This window comes from Diabrotica undecimpunctata, chromosome 1, assembly GCF_040954645.1.
Source record: "Diabrotica undecimpunctata isolate CICGRU chromosome 1, icDiaUnde3, whole genome shotgun sequence".
In the NCBI taxonomy this organism is placed as follows: domain Eukaryota; kingdom Metazoa; phylum Arthropoda; class Insecta; order Coleoptera; family Chrysomelidae; genus Diabrotica; species Diabrotica undecimpunctata.
The window spans coordinates 143,401,648-143,420,731 of record NC_092803.1 but is presented as its reverse complement, the minus strand read 5'-3'; the positions used below and the strand labels follow the sequence as shown (position 1 = coordinate 143,420,731).

General features: G+C 30.7%; 1 protein-coding gene across 1 annotated transcript in view; it reads right to left on the bottom strand.

Annotated features, from left to right (window-relative positions):
• The window catches only part of LOC140440561 (uncharacterized), a 39,952-nt gene extending 28,628 nt beyond the window's left edge, over window positions 1-11,324 (bottom strand). Inside the window, exons 1-2 of the mRNA XM_072530942.1 lie at window positions 11,229-11,324; window positions 2,432-2,533 (exon numbers count right to left, since the gene is read on the bottom strand). Of these exons, the coding sequence (XP_072387043.1) occupies window positions 2,432-2,533; window positions 11,229-11,261 (135 nt within the window). The 5' untranslated portion in view covers window positions 11,262-11,324. The remainder of the gene's footprint in view (window positions 1-2,431; window positions 2,534-11,228) is intronic.
• Window positions 11,325-19,084: the final 7,760 nt, after the last annotated feature.

Here is a 19,084-nt window from a genome sequence, read left to right as displayed (position 1 = left end):
CTATTCTAAACCTATACGATATAAACAGTTATCTTGTAAGTCTTTTAAATATAGTGGTCAAGAACTCTAATTTGCCAAAGTTTCTATTCTATGGATGGGTACCTGTCTCATGTATTGCATGTATTGTATTTTTTATGTTGGACGAATGTAATAATGTAGAAATTTCCATAAATACATCTATCTATCTATCTACTTTTTAAATTTCCCACTTTTTTTCTATTAACATATTACAACAACACCATTAACTCTTCAAAGGACATCGAATAAAGTCAAGATAAACAATAGTATAAGAGAAATATTTGCGGTTCATTATCATCTAAAATGTTTACCAGAATATTAGAAAAGGTTATATAGGAAGCAAACAATAATAGAACAAGTCTGATCTACCACCAAAAAAAAACATCATTACTTAGCATTTTCGAACGACTTGGTAATCTTGGCTAAAAGGAAAATAGAGCTGATGGAAACAGTCATGAAACTGAAAGAGAGGGTAGAGACCAAGTTATTGTATATAAAAAAAAACGAAGTATATGGAATGCACAAATAAGAAATTCGTTCGGGAGCAGTACATAACAATGATAACAGCAAAGGTAACACAATATAAATTCAAAGAAGATAAAAGATTTTAGTACTTAGGAAATGTCTTTACAAGAGAGCCTAACTGTGAGGAAGAAATACAGAAAAGAATTATGTCTGGCAACCACGCTGTATATATGCCCTCAATAAGTTGTTAAAAAGCAAAAATATATCTCGAAGAGCAAAACTAAGGACATACAAAACCGTAATAAGGCCAGTAGTGATGTATGCTTCTAAAAAATGGCTCACAACAAAAAAACACTAGGAGTTTTTATTATTTTGGAAGCGCATAATGTTGTGGCAACATATTATCGGTAATTAAGGTTCAAAGACTTAGATGCTTGGGCCATGTGCAGAGAATGATTTCATCTAGAATTCCCAGAATGCTACTGTCTAGTGCTTTGGCAGGCAAAAGGTGAAGAGGAAGACCAAGGTCAAGATGAAGCAACGGAGTCAAAGAAGATATGAGAAGATTTAACGTAACGAACTGAAACTGTAAACGGAAAGAAAATGGAGTGACAAAGAATAGTACATCAGCCATGGGCGTACTAAAGTCGTAGTGCTTACATATTATTGTCATTATAAAATAATAAAAAGATAATTTTATGTGTAAAAATTACAAAAGATGTCATTTAAAACATTGTGCAATATTGTGTGACCTCACTATACTCATATTCGATGGCCAGCTAGCTCATCCGATCTAAATAAAGTTGACTTAATCATTATTTATTTTGATTTTGTGTTTAGTTCAGTATATACGTACAAATTTTGTGTACTTACATTACAAAGTGATCATTAACAAATTAAGAATTGGGAATACCTTGTATATTTGAAAATAATTTTAAAAGTTGATCAAGCTGTATCTATTTGTAATAAAAGATAATTAAAACTTGTTTTATAAAGGATATCTATGTGAACAAAAAAACTTTACCAAAAATCAATAAAATTAAATTAACTTTAAAATATTATTTATGATTAAATATTATAATAACATAATTTTATCATCTCTTTTTATTACTATAATTAAATTGGCCAAATTATATAAAAAAAACTTAAAATTAAAAGTCTTTCCTATACAAATACATTTAAATGTTGCGTGAAAAAGCGTTATTGACTACGTCATGCGCGCAACGAACTGATTTTGCAACATTATGTATCATACCTTGTGTCCCACAAATAATGAATTTATATATATTGTTGTGTATTTAAATAATATGTATTGTTGTATTTTGATTTAATGTACTGTAAAAATGTTTGTATATGGACAATTGTAGATTTAAGGTATTGGTAATGAAAGCAAATATTTTGAGATTGAATATTTACATATGAATTTTAAGTATGTAGACAGACAGAAAATTCAATAACATTAGAGTTTGTTTATTATTGAAATGATTTAAATGTTTTAACAGTAATATTTTAAATAGCAGTTCATTAAGTCTGTTGTTTCGAACCATTGTTTTTTTCAGTTATATTGTGTGTTTGCTTTCATTAAATTTTTGAAAAATGGAGTCGAGCTAAGTTAAACTGCTACTAATTCCCAAATTCTTATCTTCGTTCATTTATTGCTCAGTCTGTAGAAGAGATGCCGTTCGCAAACGTTTCGATTTATTTGCTTACTCTATCTCCAGCCAAGTAATTGCTCAGTCCCCACTTTCAACACCCTATAAGTGATACCCAATCTGGTATGCAAATTATACCGTTACAGCAATTGTTAAAAGAGTTTCCAAAATCTTTGGAACGCTCTGGTGAAAAATGTTTCTTTTGCATTTATGATGCAGGTTTGATTTCACAGCAACGATATAAGGTGTTGTTATGTAATTAATCACTACTAATATGTTTTTTAGGTTTGACTTACCTCATTTGTAATATTTTGACAAGTTATACTTAAGATTGCGACAATAAAAATTGCATTTGCAACTGCCACATAAACTTTAAGTTTATTTTCTGAATGGACATCCTAAAAACAGGTTAGGTAATAATATTTATCAACTTAATATAATAAAGTAAAAGATAAGTAAAAAATATCTAAATAAATATCGTTATTTGTTTTATATTCAAAACTTCATTTAAAACGTTAAGCACATTCTGGCAATCCCACAATTTTTTTATTCATGACCCTATTCCTTATGGTGGAACAGAACGTGGAATGGCGTTCTTTATCTGTAAAGAAAAATAGAAAAAGACAAAATATAATAACAAGAAACAACCCAACGTGGAATACTATTTTTACTAACAATATTTTTGTGGTTTACGGTCTCTAGGATAGGGCAAAAAAATGTCTAATTTATGGCCAGTGATTCCACTTCCGTTGTTTGTCCGTAAAATAACACAGTTCAAAGGAATTTGCAAGCTGATGCATAGCACATACTTACTCCATAAAACCTTCCGACACGATTAGGGACAGATACAGTCACTGTCTTGGTAATTTTAGTATGGAGTGGTCTAACGAAGTTATGTTGGAATTTTTATCACTGTAAAAATAACCCAACTTACTAAAACTTTTACTGACAACACTGGTAGACGAAACTAACATAAACTCTGATGTCGATGTGACACTCTTCATTGGGGGATTGGGTCGTTATTAAAAAGTACTATCCGTTGCAAGATAATTCGGATGGAATTCCCCTTAAGAGACTGGGCCGATATCAAACACAAAATGACTGTACTCCTTGAAGGCTGTAACGAATAGTCACCCTCAGTCTTTCGTTACATTAGGTTCAATTTTAAATTCTATCCAAAGTTTAAAGGTACTTTACTAAATGATACAAAGCAGGTGTATCCAGGTATGTATTTCAATTTTAACGATTAGTAAATAAAATTTTAAGCATAATTTTGTGTACCTATTTAAATTTATTCAGTTAATTGCATTTGTACTTCGAATAATTCAGAATTACAAATTTCTAGGTACCGTTCGCGTCATAAAAAACTGGTACAACTCTTATAACCGAAAATCGTGTTTTTCAAGTTGTGTAAGTTGAGCTTTTCACATGTGTCATTCTAATTTCGAAGGCAACGTTGCCAGTTCAACGAAAATATTATATCAAATCAGCTAAAATCAGGGCTGTGCGATAGGTCGCTAGTTTTTAGTACATTAAAAACTAAAACAATATCGAGCATTCTCTATCAGTCAGTCACATTTATATTTAAACATTTATTTAAACATACATCTTAAAAAATTCTATTAATTATGAAAGTTTCCATTATCTCAGTACCCATACATTGATTCGTGTTTTATTATAATTTATGAAAATATTTCAATTCAAAAATAATGATAGATAATAAATCTAGACCTGACTTTAAATTATTATGTTTAATTTCAAATCGACAGGTGCGATTGGTTTCTCGTAAAGTGTAGCACAAAACTGTATTGCGTTGTGGAATACTACAGTAAATAAAACCCACGGGAAAAATTTTAAATTTAATTTGAAATTAATAAAAAATTAATAATTTTTGCAGTGAACAAGTGTGGAATTTAAATAAAAGTTAATATTTTGTCATAGCTCCATTATTATTAATCACTTCTTGTAATCTTCTGGGAACTGAGTTTATTAAATTTAGTGACAAATTTTCATCTTCTGCCAAGCTTTCCCAGGTTTCTTCAATGATGGTCCATAAATTATCCCTGTTTTGGGGAACTACATTTAATTTTTGTATTTTTTTTGATCATAAGTCCCCAAACGTTCTATATTGGATTAATATCTGGACTTTTAGAGGGCCATGGAAGAGCTTCAATGCTATTTTCCATAAAGTAATCCCGTACACGGTGGGCTGTGTGGATAGAACAGTTGTCATGCTGGAAAATAAAATTATTGTTGGGGAAAATTTCCCTAACCGATGGCAACATCACATTATCTAATATATGTAAATAGGTTTTAGTATTGAATCGTCCTTCAATTCTCCAACACATTCCTAAACCTCCTCTATACATCCAAGCCCAAACATTTACAGAGAACCGTCTGGACTTATCACTTGATAAAATATAGTTTTCGTTAAACCTATTTCGAGGCGGTCTATAAACCCTAATATGGCCATCATAATGAGCCTGGAATACTTTTTCATCAGTAAAAATTACACGGTCCCAAAAATTGACTGGATCATTTCAAACGTAATTTAAAGCAAATAGGAGTCTACTTTGTTTATGTTCCTCGCTAAATTTGTATTTTCGGGCAGCTGTACAATTTTTTAAATCTGTTCTTCTAATTCTCCTTAATGCTGTAGTTACAGAAGCATTAAAGTTTGTATTAACTTTTGCTTGCCTTGCCGTATGGAAGGGATACGCTCTTAAATGATTAGTTATTGTTTCATCTTGTTGGGCTGTAGTAATAGCTGGTCTCCCACTCCCTCTCCTTCTATCCAAAGTCTGCTCGTTTTCCCATTTTTTTTAATGTTGTCGATTGTGGTTCTGCTTCTATTTAACTCTTGAGCCAGGTGTCGAATAGACCAACCATCTTCTATTTTTGTAATTATTCTAGTTTTATCAAACTGACTTAACTGACGTGGCATCTTTAAAAATTCACTTTGACAAAGTTGTCAAATCTGACTGATGGCAAGCAATATTTTTTATGTTTAATCGTTCGGATATGTTCGGGAAGTTTTCACGCACTTATAACATCTGTAGATACTAAACCAACATTTTTCAGTTATAAGAGGATTTTTTAAGACAGACGATGATATCTTACTCCGCTAAATTTTATTCTAATTATCATTTATACACAGTAAATCATTTAATTTTGAAAAAAATATGCATCTCAATGGCTAGGTAAACGTTTTTTGTTTACATTTTATACATAATAATGTAAAAAAGTAATAGTCTATTTATAGATAAAAACGAATTACAATTAAGGTGTAGATTCAACCTCCATAAGGAACATTACAGTGAGATATTGGATTGTAATGTAATACCGTCACGTTTTAAAAAGCATTTTTCGCCCCGGATATTTTATAGTTTATAATCTACGTAGGATAAAGTATAATGTTAGTTTTTCATATTTATCGTTTATGTAATAAATAATAAATTAATTTAGGTAGTTTTCCTGTTACTAAACTTATTGACATAACATACAGTCAACAGTTTGTGTTCTGTAAGTAATTGAAGTATAAAATTACAGTAGATGCATTCCAATGTTCCCTGTGCCAATACCCTAGGTTTAAATATCATTCAACATTTTGGACATTAACTCAATCCTCTCTCTGGTTATTAAATTTATTAGATACAGTTTTTGTTGTTAATAATAAAAATAATACCTATCTAAAAACTTTATACATTTTTGAACATTATTTTTTACGTTTTACGTTTTATTTAAATTTACTGAAATTCCGTTATCTGTGATGGCAACAACGAATTGATTCACGAACCATTGTGTCCAGTCTGAACACAGGTTTACATTGGGGAAAAAAAGTGTACCAGTTTTATATGACGGGAAGTGTACGTATAGCTAGTGTTTATAAGAAATTAGAAATTTTTTTAGAATTTATTCACATAAAATAATGTTTGCTTAATATCAAATTATCACTAAATGGTCTTCTGTGAGAAAAAAGTTTATTTGAAAAGAACTTCATTTTTCTTTTGTCGTTCATTTAGAACAGAAGTCATTGTAATAACTGTAAATATGAGTGATACAGAAATGATTAGTGATGATGTCCTGTACATTCCTGCTATTCCTCCTATTTCAGGAAGTGAAGATGAGCCTAAACCTGAAAAACTAGTTCTAGTTATATTCATCTCACACACGATGCAAAGCAAATCGTGCTTAACATTTATAACGGTAAGAACTCGTTCAAAATATTCTTTAGTTAACCTTTCTAATACCGGGTGAATTTTAAAATGACCAGTACCAGGTGGGCGACTTCTCGTCCCAGTAGTTTGGGTAACTTTTAATCGCAAGGATTCTATGTATCTCATTAATCTTACCATTTTTTTTTAACTCTTTATTATTGTCTGTATACTTTCTTTAGTACCAATTCAAAAAAATCAAAACTCAAAGGCAGAAGAAAAACTCACCAAATAAACAAGTAATTTTAGCAGTTATCAGATCTCAGACGTACTTAGGGCTAATTGCACTTTACAAATTCTTAGAGAGACAATCCCAACTAGAAAGTGATACTTCGAAGAATCGAGACAAAAATATGTTAATAGAGGAATTATAAAAGTTTCCACTGTGTAATAGCAAGAATGGACTTGTTAACTTGTTTGTTCGGGCTGTTAGGCCGTTGTCTTCGAGATTAGTTCTCGACGTTTCGCCAACATTAGGGGTTGACATCTTCTGGAGATGTTACTGCTTCACTTGTAAGCTGAAACTAACATCGCGCTGTACTACAGAGGTCCTATTTATATTTTCTTGTTGAAAAAGACCATTTTCAAGCGAACAAAGAAAATCAAGGACTGTTTAAGATCGATGAAGGACAAACGCGACCTGTTAGCAACAGCCGGAGTATACCGAATACCATGCACATGTGGAATGGTATATGTGGGAACCACAAAAAGACACACAAACACAAGGATAAGCGAACATAAAAGCCATTGTCGTTAAGGACATATCGACAAATCTGCCGATGCCGAACACGCTTTGGGAAGCGGAGAACATCGGATACTATTTAAAGAAACGCAGATGCTGGATAAAACATCACAGTACTACCCACGGTTATACGCTTGAAATATAATAAGCATCCAAATAATTTTACTCGGATAGAAGAAGGAATAATAAATAACAAAACATATTAATATGGATACCCATATTAAAATCCACAAGCACCCGCAAATCACAAAGAAAGAAAAGGTACAAACGACGACACCCATAGTTAAAAAATGTTAGACCGATGATAGTATTAGTAAAAATTGCGTCACCAATGTTCCTTTCTCTAGAGGGAAGAGAATTTGTATTTTACAGTGAGGGGGGGAATCAGGATGGGTAGAAGATGCTTTATTACTCTCTGCTAGGAGTATCAGTAATTGTCGCTTAGATTGTCATCAAGATATGGACAGTACTTTGTTTGAAAAGTGGTTTGAGCAGCAATTCCTATCTAAATTAAAAAGAAATAGCATTATTATTTTGAATAATGCTCCTGATCATTGAAGACTAAAGAGTAAAATTCCAAACACTAATTCAAACAAAGCTGAAATTCAAGAATTTTTATTAAAACATGAAATATATTGTATGGATTTTTACACAAAAAACAACTTTAAACAACTATTAAAATTAGTTAAAGGTGAAAAAATTATATTATCGACAGGCTAGCTGGAATTATGACCATAAAGTAATAAGATTTCCTCCTTACTATTGTTTATTGAATCCAATAGAATTGTTGTGGTCTCAATTAAAAAGTAATCTGAGGAAAAATAATAATTATCCTAAATCATTTGCGACTATTGTAGATTTAATTAAAACCGAATGTAATAATATTACAGCAGATAATTGGAAAAAATGTATAGAGCATGTCAAAAAACTAGAAGAAAAATACTTACAGTTCCAAAACTTTATAAATAGAGTAGTTATAAATTTAAACGATAGCGATGATAGTGATACCGATTTAAATATAGACGATAGTTAAGTTTAAAATATTTTTTTTTGTATTTTTTCACTATGTTAAATATACAGGGTGGTCCCTAAGTAATTGTACAAAAAGAAACAGTAGATTCTACACTTTAAAATTTCACGATAAAAGCCAAATTGCTTTAATAAAATGTTGATATTAAGAAAGATACATGGTGTTAAAGTGCAAAATTAAAATTTTATTTTTCGCTATAACTTTCATGTTTGTAAACATTTATGTATAAAAATTTACAATTGGGTACTTTTAAATATGAGAAACTATAAATTGACGCACACTTTGATGTAACTGATAGAGGGCGCCACTTCTGCCACATATGTGGTATAAATTTGCACTTAATTTTTTGCTCTTTAAGTTACCTGTATTTGGGATAAAAAATATTAAAGATACATTATTTTAACAAAAAAAGGTATACTTGTTAATAACTTCAAAACTCATCTGTTTTCGAGATAATCGCATTTTAAAAATCAGCTGCATAATTCTGATCTAAGGCAATTACTTCAGGCAACGAAGAAAAAAATAGACAAAAACATTAATACTTCTGAATTTTGGTATAAAATACCTTTAACTAAAGGTAATAGTTAACAAAATATTAAATAAAATAAATATATGAGCAGGATAATTATTAAGATTTATTAAGATTTGACAAAATAACACAATAATAGGATTTTACATCAAACATTTTACGTTTTATGTTAAATTAAAGTGATAATCAAAACATTTTGTTTATAAACCAAATTAAGAAATAGTTAAACTAAATAACATAACTTTTTGTCAAAGTAAGTGTTCGATATGTCCACCATTTTCTTTAATTCATTTGTCAATATATTCCATAAAAGTTCGCCTCATATTAAATAGCATCATTGGTTCTAAAGAAACTGCTGCAGTATTTATTTATTCCCATAGTTGGTTGCGAATGTTGATGAGATTCTTATAGACACGTTGTTTTAATGCGCCCCATACAAAATCAAGCGGATTAAATTCGGGGCTACGTGGTTGCTATAATGTATAATGGATGAATATATTATTTTGGATATATATCCAAATCTTATGCTATATTATAGAACTACATCTTATTTGTCGCAGAAGTTAAATCAAGTATTAAACTGTGATTTATCTCGTTCATTGGTAACTTATATACACACGGAATAACCTATCGATGACATTACTTGTTTATATGATTACGTTACAGCTTACGAGTAATTAAAATTACATCTCGAACAAATGGACTATTATGATTTACTAACGAACTAATATTATGCTGAACTAAATTGCCTGTGTGTTTACTATATTTATAATAATTTAGGTTATTAGGACAACGATGAAATTTTTGTAAAAATGCTGAGTCTTTCAGGTTAGATTTGTAGCAAAAGTATTATGAAACAGGACACATATGTGATATTTAATACCTGTGCTCTAGTTTCTATTTGTCCTAATAAAAATGGGTAAACAATTTACGTAATGAACGATAAATATTCTTTTTGGATTTTTTATGAATTAAATAATTATATCAATATCTCACCACATTGCCAAGGAATATGACTACCACGACCAATCCAACGTTCAGAAAAGTTGTATTTAAGTATGTTCTAACTGCCTTCTCTCTAGAATGTGGTGGTGTAAAATCTTGAATAAACCACATATTTTGGGTTTTTAGCATTTTACAATAGAGAAAAAGTAATACAACGCCATTATAGAAACTTAAGAAGCGATAGCAAAGGGAGATTACATGATGACGACCAACGTCTGAATACGGACACGGCACCTAAAGAAGAAGATGAAATATCTTTTCTCCAATAAGACATTTAGCACCCATAAGCATTTTGTGATGTTACATTATCATCTTTGAGTTGTTCTAATAAGAATAAACTATGAATTATGCTTATCTACAGGTATTCAGTTCTTTACCGCACAAATATCAATTATTATTATAATTATTGTGCAGCTGACTTATAAAATGCATTTATCTCGAAAACAGTTGAACTTTCAGGTTACTAACAAGTATACCTTTTCTTTGTAAAAATAATGTATCTTTAATATTCTTTAACACAAATAGAGCTAACTTAAAGAGCAAAAAAGTTAAGCGCAAATTTATGACACACATGTGACATATGTGGCGCCCTCTATTATTTACAATAAAGTAAGTATAAAATTATAATTTATCCTAATCAAAGCATCCAACTGTAAATTTTTGTTAAAAAATATTTACAAACGTAAAAGTTACAGTGAAAAATACACTTTTAAATTTCCACTTTAACACCCTGTATCTTTCTTACTATCAACATTTTATTAAAGCAAGTTGGCTTAAATCGTAATATTTTAAAGTGCAAAATCTACGGTTTCTGTTTGTACAATTACTTAAGGACCACCCTGTACATTTTAAAATAAAAGTATTACTTATATGTATTTTTCTTTTACTTTGTGGGATTGCCGTAATTTGCAGTATATAAGTCCGACCGTGTATAAAACTATACCTAGAAGATTAAATCCGAAATATCTTGTAACGAACAGTAAATATTTATCAATTTCACACAAAGAAGCGATTAAACAGAACATGGGGTAACGCTCTTTATCGTCGAAGAGAAATAGAAAATACGTAATAAGAAAAGACAAAATATAAAAACGTGAACCAACACAAAGCAGAATACCGTTTTTCTTCTCAATATATTTTGTTTACGATACCTGGGATAGGGTAAAATAGGTCTTACTAACCGAAGATTGGGAAAAAGTACTAAGTTACTGTATAAACCTTACCACCATCAATCTTATATTTTCTTTAGAATTTCTAATCAACATATTGAGTATGAAAATTGTATAATTGTCATCATCAATAATATTACAATCACTAATCTATAAAAATTAAACTTTTTGCAGCTTGTATTATAATTTTTTGTTACTTCCTTTTTAAATAATCATGTAGGTATTCACTTTGTTGTTCTAAGTATAATTTTAGTACCTGAAGAGTATTATTATAAATAAATTTTCTTTATTTTTTATTAACCTTTTTGTTTATTTTCGTTATAAGCACAGTAGAGTTAAGAGCTATTTCCAAATGTCGATAATAAATAAAATTACGCATATTTTTTTATATGTAATTTACTTACAGAAATTAGGAAATAAGTTGTTGGTACTGCCATTACTAATCCCGATACAGATAATATCAAAATTCCTAAATCTCGTACATTAGCAAATATATCAAAAAATCTAAAATTTAAAACATATATAAGTACATACATAACACCAATAAAAAATAATTTACCCTTGCGGGAACAAGGAAACTTTGTCTTGGCGGATAGAAAATGTAAGTGACTAATCCAGATATTTAACAATTTTTTTAGTTATTATAGGCCTAGATAAAAAAATCTATATGTTTTCCGCATAAATTTCAGAGTTTATTTTATAGTCTGTTTACAATGTTTTGTGTAAAAAATGCCATTTTTTCGATTTTTTGTTTACCATTGAAAAGCTTAATATTTGAGGTAATATTTGTATTACAAAACTGTTTCTTTTAACATATAAAAAAATCTGTAAAATGACAATTCTAAAAAGTTGTAAAACTAATTTATTGATTTAAAAACTGCTAAATAAAGTAAAACTGTTATTAGATTATAACTATTGTAAAAATCAACCTAGGCATTTGTTTTTTTTTTTTATTTAAAGAAATAAAGTCGCATCCACCCAAAGGTTATTAGCGACATTCCTGTAACATTTGTAATAATATTAAATTTAATATTTGTAATAATCAATCATTGTAACAATTAATTACAATTTGTGAACAATAAAACATTTGTAACAATTAATTAAGTTAAATTTTGTGTAACATATTTATACATTGTAAGTAACCTAATAAATTGTTCGGAACTAAACTTTTGTTGAGGAGTGCTTTTAGGTTATTTGGCAAATTTTAAGACTGTCTTTGATTTACGTATTTAGGACAATCTATCAAGAAGTGCTTTATACTGTCTACTGTATTGCATGTTTCGCATTTTGGAGGTTCATTATTTGTGAAGAGACAGGCATGAGTATACCTACAGTGTCCAAGTCGTAGATGTGGAATAATAGTTTGGCATCTTCTACTTCTGGCTGTGGACTTCCATGAAAAAATATCACTTTTGATGGTTCTGAGTTTCGAACTAGAGTCATTCCACTCCCGATTCCACGCACTTAACACCTTATTTTTGAAATAAACTTTTAGATCGCCTGCGATACTCCGACACTGTGTTTCTGATGTGTCACTGGTGATAGCGTTACGCGCACTAGTATCTGCTTCTTCATTCCCTTCTATGCCTATATGAGATGGTATTCATAGGAAGTGGACTCTTCTGAAATTTTCTTGAGCTTTCATTAATTTGGCCCTGATAATTTTCTCAATGGGGTGTTTAGGGTATACATTTTGCATAGCTTTGACTGCGCTGAGAGAGTCAGAAAGGACTAGACAACAAGGGATGTTTTTAATTAATGTTGGCTTAACTGCGATGTGTCACTTTCAGCTTCCGATGCCTCACTGTTAATATAATTATGGATTTTTTTCATTATGGACCTGAATTTACGTTTTATGGATCTTTCTTTTAAATGAGGATAAACTTGACTGAGCATATGGGACAAAGCTAATAGGTCTGTGGTATATTCTTTAATTGTGGTTATAGGATCTGCTGACCCCATGATATTCATTAGGAGCATGTTAAGTTGATCAACGTTTAGAGGGAAAGATAGAGGGTGATTTTCTATGAAGTTTTTAGCAGGGTCAAGTAAGAGAGAAAATGAGCATTCAGAAGTGCTTGCTGAACTAATTTTAGCTTTTTTAGATTTTGCTTGGACTTTAGGTGGTGGAAAAATGTTACGTTCTTTTGAAGATGGATCTGCTTCAGGTGAAATAATTTCATCAAAGTTTCTTTTTGGGTGATTAATTATGTGACTGTCCTTATTTGATGAGTCTACTTTGTTCGGTATCTCCGGGATATTGGAAATAGACATTTGTTCACACTGAGAAGGGTTCGTGTCATTGGATGCTTGCAAGGATATATTTGTTGCGCTGGATACCGATGCTTCGTTGTTTTGGTTGGGGTTTATTTGAGCTAGTGGTTCGGAGCACTGTGAAGCGATGTGTCCTGGCTTCTTGCATCTAAAGCAAACTAAACTGTCTTGAGAAATGAATATTCTATATGTCGTGTTGTCAAAAACAAGAGTAAATGACTCTGGTAGTATTAGATTGTGAGGACTGATATAGATTTGTCTTCGGAAACTAAGTATGTGATTGTACTCAGGCATAGAAGAACTTATTTTAAGGAAGGTCATGGAAGAGACAGGAACTATGCCGATTTTTTGTAACTCACTGATTAGCAAGTCGTGCGGTATTGAAGGACATACGCCGGAGAGTACAAGTCGTTCCGCTGGTGTAACTAACCTTCTTGCTCTGACAATTTCCCTTGTATTTCTATTTGACCGTGATTATTCATAAAATCGTCCACTATTTGTTTATTGGATAAATACATACATATGCGATTATTAGATAATCTAGAAGAGAAGATTATATTTTTCGGTTGAATTATATTTCCAAGTGGGAGAAGGTAGTCTTGAAGTTTGGTTTTTTCTAAGGTACTAAAGATAATTGCTTGGGACTTTAATGGAAATTGCACTCTCGACGCTGCCGAAGAGTATGACTGTGACGTGTTTATTCGATTTTGATGGTCTTGTATTGTAGAACTGTTGTGTGATTCCATGTTTGAATTCATTTCGATAAACGTTTGTGAAAAGTAAGTCCGACTCTGTACAACTGCTAAAACAGGTATATCGGTCTTTACTAAAAGCGGTTTTTTGCTGATAAAACTGGATTTGTTTATTGACAACAATAACAAATAATTTGCAATTTGCTGACTTTAATACTAATTTAACTGGATATTATGTAAGGAGTTTGTACACTTACAGTTTATTTCAATATATCACTAAGATTCACAATTTATAACTTACATTAAACTTTGTTAATATTAAAAATATTCGGAGTCCATATTGAATACAACATTATAATTATCGATGCAGAACCGAACTCTCCTAGACATTTGTTATTTTGCCCAAAGTTGGATATTGTGGTCTTTAGCAAACCCTAAAAATTTCAGATCGATCCATTAGTTAGTTAAAAAGCTATTCTATTTGTGTATTTCAGAGACCTTTTTTTGCAGTCACATTAGTCAGAAAACAATAGAGATACAGTAATTCTGCAAATACCAAATGAAAGTTAAATATTGAATTGAAAGAAAAATAACTTTTGAACCATTGCTCGAAGATAAAATGTTTTTTTATATTCAAAAAGCTGACATTTTTACACGAATTTAAAAACAAGTTGTTTCACGATAATTTGGTGCAAAAATAGTTTTTTTTTAATTCACAGCTAATTGGTAACCGGTAACAATTAATGAATGCAATTTCCGGCATTTGAAAGAAAAGATTCGTAGTTTTTGCACAAAATCTTGTACAAACATTGCACTATAACAGGATCCTCTGTGAATTGTCAAAAATATGGTTTAAATTAAGTGACGAGTAAGTGGCGGTAGAGGAGGAAGCCACAAATCTACGCGTTCAAAAAATAAAAATGCATCTTTAATCTACTACAATTATTGTTTATATCTCCGGATCTACTCAACGGATTTTAATATTTGTATTTTCACTATTTGCGTAAATTACAAATATGTAATTTGTTTAAAAAATTTATGAAAAAAACATTCTCCCAAAAATCATCACATCACATATTTTTAGTAATACTATCATTGTTAGCTTTACGAAAAGTTAAAATACACTATCTATAATAAATTATCTTCAAAAAATAATTTATTTTTACTTAATTTTAAGTAAAAACGATCATGTTAACAAAACGGATTGTTAAAACACATTGTGATGTTTCGGTAATATCAGTAGTATCGTCCGCTAGTACAGATTTTCTCTTGAAACTCCATTTTTTATGTAATCAGCAAGACGATCTATTAAATCTTTTTGTATTACTTTGACAAACCTTAAGGGCATCCCTTCTATTTTTTTAATATGATCTTGGATTTCCTGATCGCGTTTAACTGCAAAAGTAAAAATTTCTTTAAAATTACCCATTGAAGAATTATGGCTCCCATCCGTACCGCAAATGTAAGTTCTAGCTTTGCTAAAATAATCGTTGTAATGCTGTTAACAGTTTGCTTATTTTTTTTTAACCGTTTTACACCTAAGCATTTGTTTAAATGTTTTTTCGAAGATTCACGTTTTTTGATATTAGCTGATAAATTTTTCAAATCTCAATATCTCTGACTCACCGAAACATTTTACTCCAAATTTGAAAGCAGTAGACAAATCCAACAAAAAACTGAATTTCTTAAATAACTACCACATATTTATTTATGGTTCTTATACCGTATTGTTTTAAACGATCTCGAAAATGGTTAATTATCCTTCTTATCTGTTGATAAAATTTAGAATTTGGCAAAGGCCAGCCCATTACAGTAATTTCCAATCTTTCTTGATTTTGACGGCTTGAAAAAGGCCGAATGAAGCCAAAGGTGCGCGATTATATCGACTTTCGAAAGATCTGACTAGCCGTGCTGCTTGGGTTGCTCCTGCCCATCGAGTTAAAATCTATGGAGAGGGCATCACGTGACTAAGAACGATCTCACTTAGGCCATATTGTTAAGATTGTTTTGACACTTGTATATTGTATGACAGATTGTATATTATGTTTGTTTACGTTTGTTGTTTTTCGAATATTTTTAGTTTTATAATACTTTTATAGAAACTGTAATAATATATTGTGATAGTGCATAATAATGGTTTCTTGTTCTCAACGTAGTTGCAGTAGCAGAAGCAATGTTAATAAAAACTCTTCAGGAATAACGTTCTACAGGTTAGTATACAAATATGTAAACAAAGTAATGGCCCGTTCTTCAGAGAATAAATTAATAGTATTTGACTGTATTAATTTATCTTTATGTATGATATATCGTGTTTTTAGTGGTTACCGCGGGATAAATAAATCATAGTTTATTAAAAATGTATTGCACTTTTTTAGATTATGATTAAATCTTCTGAATAACTAGTCATATTTTTATAGTAGTTTTAATATTATTGAGTCCGGCCATGATCCCAACGCCATATTGGTATCATCGTTAGCCACGCCTACCTACGCAGTTTTTAATACACACGTTAATATGCTCATAGCTTCTCCATAGATTCTAACTCGATGATCCTGCCTAAGCGCAAGACAGAGAGAAATATAGAATGAACTAAAATTTCGGAGCGAATATAAAAAAGTAGCTTTTTTTTAAATAGGTATTTATAAATCACTATTTTGAAATAAATAATTTATAATAATAAATAATTTATTATTGTATATTTAAAGAGGTTAGGCGGCGCCTACCTTGCCTATCCCGATGGGCCTTGCCCCAATATCGTAGAACCACTTTTTTCTTTTAAAATTAGTGTAAAAATGTCATCTTTTCAAATATGAAAAAAAAATTGTTTATCTACGAGCAAAAGTATAAAATTTATTCTAATTGTTTATAAATAAAATAATAATCGTAATTTTACAAAAGGGTTTTTACGTTGTAAAAAATTATTTTTGTTTTCCTTTTTTGGGGTGTATGTTGGTAGATTAACTTAAAATTTCATTTGCCATGCTTAGAACTACCGTATCTTCATTATTTTTAGAGTAATGCTACTGCAAAAAGATGGTCTCTGGGATAAACAAATGATTTGCTGATGATAATAATACCCAATTTTAGGCGGAATCACAAATGCCTAAGTTGATTTTTTAAAATAGTTATAAACAAATAACGTTTTGCATTATTTTGCAGCTTTTGAAGTAATCATTTAATTTTACAACTTTTAGAAATTGTCATTCTGCAGCTTTTTACGTTCTAAAAGGTAAAATTTTGTAATTTTACCTTAAATATTAACCTTTTCAATGGTATGCAAAAAACCGAAAAAATGGCATTTTTTACACTAAACTGTTAATAAATAGAAAAGTACGCTGAAATTTATGCAAAAAATATATGGGTTTTCTTTATATAAGCTATAACTAAAAAAGTTGTCAGATATCTGGATTAGTCACGGACCCGAACAGGGAGTTACGTCACTTGATTCCACAGAATCTGCACATTGTAGGTTAATAGAAACTACGCAATACTATATTATAAATAGAGGGACATTTCAATTAAGATAACTTTTGCTTGTTAACTTTTTGTTAGATAACTTTTGCTACATAACTTTTTTGTATTTGTATTTTCAAAAAATAAAATAATGTTTAAAAACTCCTTTTCTAAACACAAAGTTATAATTAGCGCTGTCAGTAGGATACGTGCAGATTGGAAAACAACATTTTACACATCAAGTGATAGAACTTTTTTGGTTTTTGGTGTTTATCGTAGTGCGTATCCAAATCGAACTTCTACCCTACAGGGGTATTAACGAGAAGTAGCAGAGTTCCAGAGGAAGCAAAAGTTCGGAGAAGAGAAGCAGGTGCTCCAGATAAGTGTAAGTGCCTTTCCTTTTCGACTTTCCTTTCATAAATTTGTGAGGATAGATAGATTATTTTTGAATTTTTGAATAAGAATGTTGATACTTTTTATCCAGTTTAATACATATTTATGCTATCGAAAATATTTATTTTTATTGAATAAGTTTTTGAAATATTTAAAAAATATTTATATTGCATATATATTTTTCATAATACATAATTCTATAAAATTTTGTGAGAGATTTTGATTTGAAAATATGGCTACTGCAACTCAAACTGAAACTCCTCTTAACTGGGATTTTCTCAAATCAAAATTAAAGAATATTAAACCCTACGACGGAGATTCCAATACTCTCAACAAATTTATCTTAAGATCCAACGAACTAATACAAACATATTCTGCATATAACGATCCATATTTAAATAAACACATTTTGGAGTGCATACAAGTAGTTGTAAAAGCAGAAGCACTAGTAGGAAATCACATGGAACTAACGACATGGAATAGTATAAAGAAAGCATTAGAACAATGCTTCGCAGATAGACGTGATTTAGTCTGCTTAATGCAAGAACTATCACGAACAAAACTGTTAGAATATCCAACATAAAAAGTGGATGTTGTTCTATATGAAGTGACATTGTTGACAGTGCAATGAGTAATGTCATAAATAGGTAATAAACTACTGTCAGTCAAGTTTTGTATTGTTCTATATGTAAGAAGGAATAAAGTATAATTGTTGATGGCTAGACGTTTATTGGTGCATATTTCCTAAAGTAAATATTTCCTTGTCTCTTGATGTCTTCAAACTAGAAGGAGGACTTTACCTAACTTAAATTATAACAGGTTATGGGCCCAGTCCACGTGTGAACTGTGAACAAGTTAGGTTCGTACTTCATTCAGTTTAGTTTGTTGTTATTGTCGGTGAATAAAATATGGCGACCAGCAATAACGATTATAAAATTCAAGTTGACAAACTCGAGGGTCCTGAAGACTGGGCAAAGTGGAAATGGCACGTTTCGATGTTATTACGTTCGTATGCACTTGAAGACATTGTAAACGGTATGTGTAAGTGTCCTGAGGTTAGTGAAGATTCAACTTCAGCGGAAATACAGAAGCATCAGCAATGGTTAAAAGACGATGCGAAAGCGGCAAGTTTGTTAGCAGGTACGCTAGGAAAAACTGTTGCCGAGCTCGTGTTGACGTGTACTCACGCTAGTGAAATATGGGACAAATTGCGCGCGAGATTTGAACGTAGCAGTACGCAACGGTTAAACATGTTAATTGAAGCCTTTTTTAGAGTCCAACGTGATGAAAAAGAGGATATTAGTACACATGTTGCGAAGTTGCAGAAACTGTTTGTAGATTTAAATGATGAACTGCAGAAGCATGATGAAAATGTTTTACCCGAAAGAATGTTAAATGGTCGGATCTTATCAACTTTGGGTAAGGACTTTGATAATTTCAAAGATTTG